Source organism: Stenella coeruleoalba (genome assembly GCF_951394435.1).
Source record: "Stenella coeruleoalba genome assembly, chromosome: 10".
In the NCBI taxonomy this organism is placed as follows: domain Eukaryota; kingdom Metazoa; phylum Chordata; class Mammalia; order Artiodactyla; family Delphinidae; genus Stenella; species Stenella coeruleoalba.
In genome coordinates, this window is record NC_137156.1 from 48,389,539 (window position 1) to 48,402,646 (window position 13,108).

The 13,108-nt window shown below is 39.7% G+C and overlaps 1 protein-coding gene across 4 annotated transcripts in view; it reads right to left on the reverse strand.

Annotated features, from left to right (window-relative positions):
- The window catches only part of SLC4A7 (solute carrier family 4 member 7), a 121,253-nt gene that overhangs the window by 68,631 nt on the left and 39,514 nt on the right, over positions 1-13,108 (reverse strand). For all 4 annotated transcript variants that reach the window (XM_079933425.1, XM_079933424.1, XM_079933423.1 and 1 more), the window contains exons 2-3: positions 10,409-10,490; positions 6,224-6,370 (exon numbers count right to left, since the gene is read on the reverse strand). In XM_079933425.1, coding sequence (XP_079789551.1) covers positions 6,224-6,370; positions 10,409-10,490 — 229 coding nt within the window. The remainder of the gene's footprint in view (positions 1-6,223; positions 6,371-10,408; positions 10,491-13,108) is intronic.

The following is a 13,108-nucleotide window of genomic DNA, read 5'->3' on the forward strand; positions in this document are numbered from 1 at the left end:
TTACTCTTTGATTTCTAGAGTGATCTCTTGGTTATTAGTGTATTGTTTAGCCTCCATGTGTTTGTATTTTTTACAGATTCTGTCTTGTAATTGATATCTAGTCTCACAGCACTGTGGTTGGAAAAGACACTTGATATGATTTCAATTTTCTTAAATTTACCCAGTCTTCATTTGTGACCCAAGAAGATATGATCTATCCTGGAGAATGTTCCATGAGCACTTGAGAAGAATGTGTATTCTGTTGTTTCTGGATGGAATGTCCTATAATTATCATTTAAGCCCATCTTCTTTAATGCATCATTTAAAGCTTGTGCTTCCTTATTTATTCTCATTTTGGATGATCTGTCCATTGGTGAAAATGGGGTGCTAAGTCCCCTACTATGATTGTGTTACTGTCAATTTCCCTTTTATGTCTGTTAGTATTTGCCTTATGTATTGAGATGCTATGTTGGGTGTATAAATATTTACAATTGTTATATCTTCTTGGATTGATCCCCTGATCATTATGTAGTGTCCTTCTTTGTCTGTTGTAATAGTGTTTGTGTTAAAGTCTATTTTGTCTGATATGAGAATTGCTACTCCAGCTTTCTTTTGATTTCCATTTGCATGGAATATCTTTTTCCATCCCCTCACTTTCAGTCTGTATGTGTCCCTAGGTCTGAAGTGGGTCCCTTGTAGACTGCATATATACAGGTCTTGTTTTTGTATCCATTCAGCCAGGCTATATCTTTTGGTTGGAGCATTTAATCCATTTACATTTAAGGTAATTATTGATATGTATGTTCGTATTACTATTTTTTTTAATTGTTTTGGGTTTGTTACTGTAGGTCTTTTCCTTCTCTTGTTTTCCTACCTAGAGAAGTTCCTTTAGCATTTGTTGTAAAGCTGGTTTGGTGGTGCTGATCTCTCTCAGCTTTTGCTTGTCTGTAAAGCTTTTAATTTCTCCATCAAATCTGAATGAGATTCTTGCTGGGCAGAGTAATCTTGGTTGTAGGTTTTTCTCCTTCATCACTTTAAATACTGCCACTCCCTTCTGGCTTGCAGAGTTTCTGCTGAAAGATCACCTATTAACCTTATGGGGATTCCCTTGTGTGTTATTTGTTGTTTTTCCCCTGCTGCTTTTAATATGTTTTCTTTATCTTTAATTTTTGATAGTTTGATTAATATGTGTCTTGGTGTATTTCTCCTTGGATTTATGCTGTATGGGACTCTCTGTGCTTCCTGGACTTGATTAACTATTTCATTTCCCATTTTAGGGAACCTTTCAACTATAATCTCTTCAAATATTTTCTCAGTCCCTTTCTTTTTCTCTTCTCCTTCTGGGACCCCTATAATTCGAATGTTGGCACGCTTAATGTTGTCTCAGAGGTGTCTGAGATGGTCCTTCATTCTTTTCATTCTTTTTTCTTTATTCTGCTCTGCAGTAGTTATTTCCATTATTTTATCTTCCAGGTCACTTATCTGTTCTTCTGACTCAGTTATTCTGCTATTGATCCCTTCTAGAGAATTTTTAATTTCATTTATTGTGTTGTTCATCACTGTTTGTTTGCTCTTTAGTTCTTCTAGGACCTTGTTAAACTTTTCTTGTATTTTCTCCATTCTATTTCCAAGATTTTGGATCATCTTTACTGTCATTTTTCTGAAATCTTTTTCAGATATACTGCCTATTTCCTCTTCATTTGTTAGGTCTGGTGGGTTTTTATCTTGATCCTTCATCTGCTGTGTGTTTCTCTGTCTTCTCATTTTGCTTAACTTACTGTGTTTGGGGTCTCCTTTTCGCAGGCTGCACGTTCGTAGTTCCCATTATTTTTGGTGTCTGTTCCCAGTGGCTAAGGTTGGTTCAGTGGGTTGTGTAGGCTTCCTGGTGGAGGGGACTAGTGTCTGTATTCTGGTGGATGAGGCTGGATCTTGTCTTTTTGGTGGGCAGGTCCATGTCTGGTGGTGCATTTTCAGGTGTTTGTGGCCTTATTATGATTTTAGGAAGCCTCTCTGTTAATGGATGGGGTTGTGTTCCTGTTTTGCTAGTTATTTGGCATAGGGTGTACAGTCCTGTAGCTTTCTGGTTGTTGAGTGGAGCTGGGTCTTGGCGTTGAGATGGAGATCTCTGGGAGACTTTCGCCCTTTGATATTACGTGGAGCTGGGAGGTCTCTTGTTGACCAGTGTCCTGAACTTGGCTCTCCCACCTCAGAGGCACAGCCCTGACATCTGGCTGGACCACCAAGAGCCTGTCATCCTTATGGCTCAGAATAAAAGGGAGGGAAAAAAAAGAAAGAAAGACGAAGATAAAATAAAATAATGTAAAAGAAAATAAAGTTATTAAAATAAAAAAGATTAAAAAAAAATTTTTTTAAGAAAAAAAGAAAGAAGAGAGCAACCAAACCAAAAAACAAATCCACCAATGATAACAAGTGCTAAAAACTATACCAAAAACCTAAACAAACAAATAAAATGGACTGACAGATCCCTAGGACAAATGGTAAAAGCAAAGCTATACAGACAAAATCACACACACAAGCATACACATACACACTCACAAAAAGAGAAAAAGGGAAAAAATATATATATATAGTTGCTCCCAAAGTCCACCTCCTCAATTTGGGATGATTCGTTGTCTATTCAGGTATTCCACAGATGCAGGGTACATCAAGTTTATTGTGGAGATTTAATCCGCTGCTCCTGAGGCTGCTGGGAGAAATTTCCCTTTCTCTTCTTTGTTCACACAGCTCCCGGGGTTCAGCTTTGGATTTGGACCCACCTCTGCATGTAGGTCGCCTGAGAGCGTCTTTTGTTTGCTCAGACAGGACGGGGTTAAAGGAGCAGCTGATTTGGGGGCTCTGGTTGACTTAGGCCTGGGGGAGGGAGGGGTACAGAGTGTGGGGCCAGCCTGCGGCGGCAGACACCAGCATAACATTGCGGCAGCCTGAGGCACGCCGTGTTTTCTCCCGGGGAAGTTGTCCCTTGATCATGGGACCCTGGCAGTGGCAGGCTGCACAGGCTCCCAGGAGGGGAGATGTGGATAGCGACCTGTGCTTGCACACAGGTTTCTTTGTGGCTGCAGTAGCAGCCTTAGCGTCTCATGCCTGTCTCTGGGGTCTGCGCTGATAGCCACAGCTTGTGCCCGTCTCTGGAGCTCCTTGAAGCAGCACTCTTAATTCCCTCTCCTCGTGCACGAGGAAACAAAGAGGCAAGAAGAAGTCTCTTGCCTCTTCAGCAGCTCCAGACTTTTTCCTGGACTCCCTCCTGGCTAGCTGTGGCACACTAGCCCCCTTCAGGCTGTGTTCACGTAGGCAACCCCAGTCCTCTCCCTGGGATCTGACCTCCGTAGCCCGAGCCTCAGCTCCCAGCCCCCACCCGTCCCAGTGGGTAAGCAGACAAGCCTCTCAGGCACCGATCCTCCGTGCGGGAATCTCTCCGCTTTGCCCTCTGCACCCCTGTTGCTGTGCTCTCCTCCGTGGCTCCAAAGCTCCTGCCCCCCCACGCCACCCCCATCTCTGCCAGTGAAGGGGCTTCCTAGTGTGTGGAAACTTCTTCCTTCACAGCTCCCTCCCTGAGGTGCAGGTCCCGTCCCTATTCTTTTGTCTCTGTTTTTTTCTTTTGCCCTACCCAGGTATGTGAGGAGTTTCTTGCCTTTTGGGAGGTCTGAGGTCTTCTGCCAGCGTTCAGTAGGTGTTCTGTAGGAGTTGTTCCACATGTAGATGTATTTCTGATGTATTTGTGGGTAGGAAGGTGATCTCCACGTCTTACTCTTCCGCCATCTTGAAGCTCCTCCCTCTGGATCTGTTTCTATTGATTTATTTTTCTCTTGGTTATGCCTATTTTCCTACTTCATTATATTCCAAATAATTTGTGGATGTCAGATATTGTGCATTTCTCATGGTTAGGTGCTAGGTTTTACTGTATTTCTTTTAGTAGTACCAGACTTTCTTCCAGCATGCAGATACCTGAAGTCAGTTTAATTCTTTCAAGACCTGCTTTCAATTTTTTTTTTTTTTCTAGCAGATCCAGTGCAGCCTTTAGTGTAAAACTAATTTAGACCTACTACTAAGGCAATACCCTTCTGAGACCTCTATCTAATGCCCTATATGTCACAAGGTCTTTCCACTCTGACTGGTGGGAACACATCCTATTCTCAGTCTTTGTGTGAAATCCAGGAATTGTTTACCATACTGCTTTCTGGTGGCTATTTATCAAGCCTCAGGTAGTTTCCTGTCACACATACCCAGACTAGTACCCAGCCAAAGATTTAAAAGGACCCTTCTTCAGACCTTTAGAACACTCTCTGTATGTAGCTCTCTACTCTCTGGCACTCTACATCTTAAATCCTAACCTACTAGGCCTCCCCAAATTCTACACTGTCTCCTCAACTCTGAGAGCCTGCTACTCTCTGTCTTGGTTCCTCATGCTGTGGCCTGGAAACTGTCTCACAGGGATGAACTCAGGACCACAGGGGTCATCTCACTTGCTTCCCCTCTCTCAGAGCTCAGCATCCTATGCTCTCTGTTGTCCATTGTCTGAAAATTACTGTTTCATATATCTTGTGCAGTTTTCTAAGTGTTTAAAATTGGAGGGCAAATTCAATTCCTGTTATTCCATCATGTCCAGAAGCAAAACACCTGTGTAATCTCTTTTTGGAGAGTGGGGGTTAGAAAGAAGGGACTTCATAGCAATTTCTAGGATACAGATTGGAGTTAAAACCAAAATAAACCCAATTCTGTGGCATAAAACTTTTCTAGGCATAATTACTCTATGAAAAAGTTACAAATATTTTCTCCACCAAATTTATTTTCAAACCACTATATTTAGACTTCATATTTCAGACCTCAGCTTGAACATTAAACCACCTAGCCAGGTGAACATATAAACATACTTACAGTCTAGTAAGCCACATTCCTATAAAAAATATGGTGTGCCTTTTTATTCAGAATGAAATAGAGAAGCATACTGATCCACTCACAAAATTACAGCAAAATACTTCTCAACTACCAATGTCATCAAGGTCCACTAATAATGCTTTCTAAAATTACTGATTTTTCCTTCACCAGTGACATATTTTTGTTAGCTATATGACCACTTAATAGTTTATTGGGCCATCAGTATCTCTTAGTTCTGGCTAAGAGATTCCCATCATTTAGCCTAAGTTGAAGTTTCTCCATCTATATAATGAAAACAATAATACCTATCTTTAATTTTTTAAAACTGCTGAGAAGGTTAAGTCAAAGCACGTTGTCAAGGGCTTGGTGGAATACTTAGCAAAGAATTGGCACTTAATATTTTACTAGGCAATCAGTATCTTCTTTCTTATGATCATGACATAAGCTGTAGTATACACAGTAATTCTTTCCCTCTTTACCTCGTCAAAAGAACTTTCCTTCAGCACAGCACACAAGTGCCTGAGGGGGTGCAGCTCACATGGCTCCTCGAAAATGCACACACTAGGACCTATGGCATAGATGGCCATATGGGCCACGATGTCCTAAAAAACCAGTGACACCCTACATGTCAACTGAGTGCAATGTCCTGCTCAAGCCACACAGCTATTTTTTTGGGCTCTCGCCTTTCCAGCTTTCAGGAGCACTTAAATAACTACTAATCTTTATTATCAGATAATAATTCATTTTCCTCTACCATATGCCTTTTTTGCCTTCTGAGATTCCCATCATTTCCTCTGTCTACTGGCACTTCTTTATTGCTCTGCTTTCAAACAAAAATTCTGTCCTTCTGAAGACAATACTATTAAATCAAAGCACTCTTTTCTGCACAGATAACCAAGTAATCCAGCTTTATGGATAAAAATCTTCTGGTAAAAAATGTATTTAAGAATGAAAAAAAAATTTTTCAATCTCTTCCAGGAGCCTAAGGATTCCAGATATTTGTTCATTGCATATGTTAATTGTGAAATATATAATAGAGAAAAGGAAATAAAAACCCTCCTAAATTGCATTTTAAGTGCCAATACTCAACATTTACAATTCCAAGGCTGGAATACAATAAAGAAACCAAAGCCCCTTACTTTTTTCACTCATCCTAAGTAGATCTTAACCTATAAACTAAGCATTTTTCTTGTAGAAAAAATATTCTCACTTCAATTAGTATTCCTCAATGCATATACTGTGTCTGAGTTATAGCAGAAATACAATTTTAAAAAGGAAATATTTAATTAAAAAAAAAAACTTTCCAGGAAAGAACCTTAAACTGTTAATGGAGAACTTTCCATTCTCTTACCGTAAGAAGGAGATTCCCGTCCATCTTCTCTGTCTGAGTCTTTGTCTTTTCTTCTCCGGTGGTGATGTTTGTGTCCACGATGCCTGTGACGCCGGCGACTCTCTTTACTAAATGGGACGTGGACACCTATATACACAGCTCGATGACCTGGTAAAATGTTCGGAAACATTACTGGCAGACCTCATTTTATTGCACATCACAGATACTGTGTTTTTTTCAAATAGAAGGTTTGTGGCAACCTTGCATTGAACCAATGTATCAGCACTATTTTTCCAACAGCATTTGCTCACCTCCTGTCTCTGTGTCGTGTTTTGACAGTAATTCTTGCAATGGTTCCAACTTTTTCATTATTATTGTATTTGTTATGGTGGTCCATGATCATTGATCTTTGATTTACTATGGTGATTGTTTGGAGGCACCACAAACCATGCCCATGTAAGATGGTGAACTTAATCGATACATGTTGTATGTGTTCTGACTGCTCCCCTGACCATCCGTTCACCCATCTCTCTCCTTCTCCTTGGGCCTCCCTATTCCCTAAGACACAGCAATGCTGAAATTAGTCCAATTAAAAACCTTACAACGGCCTCTAACCGTTCAAGTGAAAGAGTCGCACATCTCTCACCTTAAATCAGAAGCTAGAAATGATTAAGCCTAGTGAGGAAGGCATGCTGAAACTGGCATAAAGCCAGGCCCCTTGTGCCAAACAGCCAAGAAGTGAAAGCAAAGGAAAAGTTCTTGAAGGAAATTAAAAGTGCTACTCTAGTGAACACACAAATGATAAGAAAGTGAAACAGCCTTACTGCTGATAAGGAGAAAGTTTTACTGGTCTGGATAAAATGTAGACAAAACAGCCTTCTATTGGAAGAAGATGCCATCTAGGGCTTTCATAGCTAGAGGAGAAGACAAACGCCTAACTTCAAAGGACATGCATGCTAATGCAGCTGGTGACGTGAAGTTGAAGCCAATGTTCATTTACCATTCTGAAAATCCTAGGGCCCTTAAGAGTCATGCTCAGTCTATTCTGCCTGTGCTCTATATATGTATTTTTTTTCCTTCCTTCCTTCCTTTCCGTCCTTCCTCCCTCCCTCCCTCCCTTCCTTCCTTCTTTCCTTCCTTCCTTCTGAAAATCCTAGGGCCCGTAAGAGTCATGCCGAGTCTATTCTGCCTGTGCTCTATATATACTTTTTTCCTTCCTTCCTTCCTTCGTTCTTTCTTTTTTATTTAACTTTAGTTGATTTACAATATTGTGTTAGTTTCACGTGTATAGCTTCAGATTCTTTTCCATTATAGGTTATACAAAACCTGGATGACAGCGCATCTGTTGACAACAGAGTTTACTCAATATTTTAAGCCCACTGTTGAGACCTACTGCTCAGAAAAAAGATTCCTTTCAAAGTATTACTGCTCATTGACAAGGCACCTAGTTACCCAAGAGCTCTGATGGAGATGTACAAAGAGATTAATGATGTTTTCATGCCTGGTAACACAACATCCATTCTGCAGCTCATGGATCAATGAGCCATTTCAACTTTCAGGTCTTGAAGGCTATAGCTGCCACAGATAGTGACTCCTCTGATAGATCTGGGCAAAGTTAATTGAAAACCTTCTGGAAAGGATTCACCATTCCCTCCCAGATGCCATGGACAGCATTCATGATTCATGGCAAGAGGTCAAAATATCAACATTAACAGGCATTTGGAAGAAGTTGATTCCAGCCCTTGTGGATGACTTTGAGGAGTTCAAGACTTCAGTGGAGAAAGTCACTGCAGATGTGATGGAAACAGCAAAAGAGCTAGAATTAGAAGTGGAGCCTAAAGATGGGACTGAATTGCTGCCAGCTCATGATAAAACTTGCTTCCTACTGATGAGCAAAGAAAGTGGTTTCTTTGGATGAAATCTACTCCTGGTGAAGCTGCTGTGAAGATTGTTGAAATGACAACAAAGGATTAGAATATTGCATAAATTTAGTTGATAAAGCAGAGGCAAAGGCAGGGTTTGAGAGGACTCTAATTTTGAAAGACATTCTACTGTGGGTCAAATGCTATCACACAGCCTTGCAGGCTACAGAGAAATCATTCATGAAAAGAGGAGTCAGTCAAAGTGGCAAACTTTATTGTTGTCTTATTTTAAGAAATCAACCCCAACCTTCAGCCACTATCACCCTCATCAGTCAGCAGCCACCAACATCAAGGCAAGACCCTCCACCAGCAAAAAGATTATGACTTGCTAAAGGCTCAGATGATGGTTACCATTTTTTAGCAATAAAGTATGTTTTAGTTAAGGCATGTACATTGTTTTTTAGACATAATGCTATTCACACTTTAAACAGACTACAATATAGCATGAACATAACCTTTATACGCACTAGGAAACCAAAAAAATTCATGTGACTCACTTTACTGCAATATTCACTTTATTGCAGTGGTCTGGAACCAAACCTGCAGTATCTCTGAGTATTGCTAGTATCAGTTTTCCAAAAAGGAAAAAAAGTAACATACAAAAAAGTATACCAAAATTTACTATGATAAAAAAGAACTATGGGGCTTCCCTGGTGGCGCAGTGGTTGAGAGTCCACCTACCGATGCAGGGGACACGGGTTCATGCCCCGGTCCAGGAAGACCCACATTCCGCGGGGCGGCTGGGCCCATGAGCCATGGCTGCTGAGCCTGCGCGTGCTCCGCAACGGGAGAGGCCACAAGAGTGAAAGGCCCGCGTACCGCCAAAAAAAAAAAAAAGAAAAAAAAAAGAATTATGTATAAGTTCATGTAATTAACAATGCTAGTCTCCTGTTACTTCTCTTATTTTACAGAGCACCAAGGGCTCTGTTATACCAAGGGCTAATTACACCAAGGGCTAATACCATCGACTGATAAATACACTAGATACACAGGTTACTTTAAAATAAGGTTTTTTTTCCATTTCAGGAAGCAAATGTGGAGAACACTTATTTGTGTCTCTTTCCACCTCTTTTTGTAAAGCAATGGCCCCATTCAGCTGTCACAGAAGACTTTAACTCAAAAATATAGGTCTCAAAAAGACCCCCAAAATAAGTCTATCAAAACATCTGCCACGAACACCACCTTAAGCAAGTGTTCAGGGTTAACATAACAGGGTAAGTTATGTCGATAACAGGCTAAGTTATGTCAATAACACCTGTCCACAGGTGAGAGGGGCACATCACATGTGGTATGCTCCTCACATACCCATGATCTGGGCTATGAGATTATAATGTCACAATGTGACATTAGACAAACCCACATTTTGGGACATTCTATTAGTATCTAACCACTACTCTTCCAAATGTCAAGGTCATGAAAAAGGGGGAAAGATCTAGAAATTGTCATAGATTACAGGAGACTAAGGAGACCTGACAACTAAGTGTCCTATCACAACCTGAGCTGTTCAACAGGATCCTGGGACAGAAAAAGAACATCAGTGGAAAAACTAGTAAAATCTGAATAAAATCTGTAGTTTAGTTAGTAGTATTGTATCAATGTTAATTTCTTCATTTTCATAAACTTACACCTAAATAAAATGTTAACATTAGAAAAAGCTGGGTGAAACGTATACAGGGGACACTCTGTACTACCCTTGCAACTCTTCTGTAAATCTAAAATTATTTCAAAAAAAAGAAAGAAACAAAAAAACCATTTGTCAGGACTTCTTCCGGCTCAGGAAAAACAGATTGGCAAATAACTCATTTGCTACACAATTCTATGCTGAGGTTTTTATAAGTACTTTAAAAGGCTGATTAACAGACATATAAAATGAACATTTAGATGACAACCAGTCATAACTGTGGCTTATTAGTCTGGCACGCTATAGTTTGCTCATAATTCAAATTACCCAGGCTGTTAGAAAAACAATTAAAGAATTAACTCATTTTATAATTGTGGCATTTCAATTTCCAAGATAAGTAATGGTAACCATCAGTAAAGTTTGAAAAGCATTCTGATATTTATATTTCAGGGAATGTTCTATTTGCAGATATGGGTAGTGGTTAAATGGGGTTTTGCTGTATTATTCTTCTTTAAACTATATTTAGAAAAGTGCTGAACACTCTTCTAAATGTATGCTCTACAATGACAACAACAAATATTTCAACAAATAATAGGTAAAGGACACTAACAAACATTCATTAGTAATTTATCCTGCTAATCAAGTTATTTTAAACAAACTTACTTTCTAGTTCTTCTTTTTCAAACTTGGTGTTCACAGTTGAGCTGGTTTTGCCAAGATCTACAACAGCTTCTTCATCGGGACCCTAAAAAGAAATTATTCCCATTCACTCATGAAATCAATATATACTGAGGACCTACTTACTAGGGTGTGTTATTTGACACAGCCAAAAATATGTAACAGATTGCCTTCCTCTCAAAGAACTGAATTCGTAATACAGCTAACTGTATTCTTTCAAAAGTATGTTTATAGGCTTTTTTTTTTTTAATCCACAGAAGACCATTCAAAAATCTCATGGAAAGAACTGAAATGACAAAGATTTTTCACTGGTCTTCTATGGAAGTTACTGGTAACTGGTACACATACTCACTTCAATGGAACAACCCTCCAGATCAGAAATTAAAGAAAATCGGGGACGAGGGAAACACTTAGATAGCAATATAGAATACTTTTTTTCTTTCCTTCTTCTTCTTTTTTTTTTTTTTGCTCCTAGGTACTCTTAACCAAAAAAAAAAAAAAAAAACCCCGCTTATTAGCTCAGCTACATTGGATATTGGATTGGATTATGGTTAAACATATAATGATCAAAAATAAGTCCATAGACTTAACATGTAGTATCACTTTCAGTCATAAGTTACCAAGAAACAATCAAAGTTATATGAACTTTTTATTTCTCTACAAAGGAAAAGCCATGCCAAAATGTAACCTCTAAGGAGAGTCCAGCTTTGAGTTGTGGAAGTCAACCTTTACAATTTTGTTCCATTCTTCAGCTCAACAAAAAGACTAACCATATTTACTGTAAAACACTACACAGACTATTTTTAAAAGAAAATTTTAGCTTAAATTTCCCTTCTCAACTTCTTAACTTTCAAAAGAACATTATATAATCCTCATTAACTACTTATTATGAACTTAGTATGTACAAGATTCTGCGTCACTGACTGAGACAGATGGACGAAGCCCCTTCCCTTCAGAGGTCTTAATGTGAGCTGTGGCTCACACTGGCCTCATGCCCAGCAGGGCTCTGCAGCCTCACAGACCTTCACTGCTGACGGGCATGGCCAGCAGAGCCACCATGAGGTGGCCCTACAGGTGCACCCAGACTCAGTGGGCAAGAGTGATGAGGAGGACAGCACCTGCCACTTCCAGTTCCTCAGGGAAGTCTGTTCCGTCTTAAGTGACAAAGACGAGAGAGCAGAGTACAACGAGCAGGGGACAGTGGATAAGGACTCCGCTGTACTCAACCATACGGGGGACTGGGACACACACTGGAGGAGGACACTCAAGGTTCTGAAAAGATAGACAAAGGTTCTGAGGAAGAGCAGACTGATGTGACAAAGGCCTATCTGAACTTCAAGGGTGACATGGATCAGTTTGTGGAGTGTGCATGTGTGTAGTACAGAGGAACCCAGAATATGGAACCTCATTTGGAAAGGCACTCATACTGGAGAAATCCTGTCCCACAATGCCTCTGTCAAAGGATCAAAGCAAGAGATGAACGGAAGGAAAAGGATGGCCCAGGAAGAGGCTAAAAAAACACAGAAATGAGCAGAAAGGAGCGAGGGATTGATGAAGAGGTAGATGACCTAACCAGCCATTCAGGGCAGGCAAAAGATGGGCAACTGGAAATGGATGATATTCCTGCTCAGAAAGAAGCAAAGTACTACAAACCTCCCAAAGGAGAAGAGGAAAAAAACCCCAACAGCTTTCAAGAAAGAAAAGAACTAATCTAATTTGTTCTCTTTCATGGTCTTTATGCTTTAATTGATAACTTTATAGTACTCCACTATCAGTTTTCTAGAAGGAAGTTATTTTATCCATCAGATGACAGTCATTTTTCCCCATGGTCTCTGTGGTTGCTCACTGCCTAGCACTTCCTCTCCACTTAAAACAATAAACCACAAGGACATATAACGCAGTCAGCTTCTCACCACTTTCCATGTCCAAGCATCAATTGGAGGGCCAGTTTGTTTTAGAAAGGATCAAACAGGAGTTTGGGTAAAATGATCTTTTAAGGTCTCCTCTAACTCTTGACCTTAAAATATCTTACTTTTTGGGTATAGGGTTTTTTTTTCAGTGCATACAAAATAAATTCATATACAATTATTCCTTGCTATCCAAACTCTCAGTGTCTTAATTCTTATATCTTAAAACTCAGGAACTGAATCAATTTGATTAAATTTTCAAATATATTCCCTACTATCCAAACCCTCACTATTTGCTACCCGAAACTCAGAAACAGACACAGTATATTAAGAAAATGCAGATCTCAATATCCAAACTTACTTTCTGAAGGAAGGCTAGATATCCAAACTGTAGAATCAAATAGATCTGGATATCAAGAGGTACTTGTATGACTCTAAAGGACTGGGATTCAATTTAATACAGGAAACTCAGAAGTTAAATGACTTGCTAAGGCTTTATATCTAAAGGACTGGGAAACAGGCTGTGTAGACCATTATACGTTTTCATATAGTAGACTAAGAAAGAAGAGACAGCTGTATGTGTGGTAACCTACCTCACAGCAGTCACACTCCCTTAATATTGAGGAAAGGCTAAAGTAGGAAACACACACACATGTACAAGAATGAAGAACTAATCATTACCATCCATTATGCATACCACACTCTAAAACCATTCCTCCAATGATGTCATGCTATTTAGTCACTAAGCATGCACAGGTAGGTACAAAAAAGAAGCTGC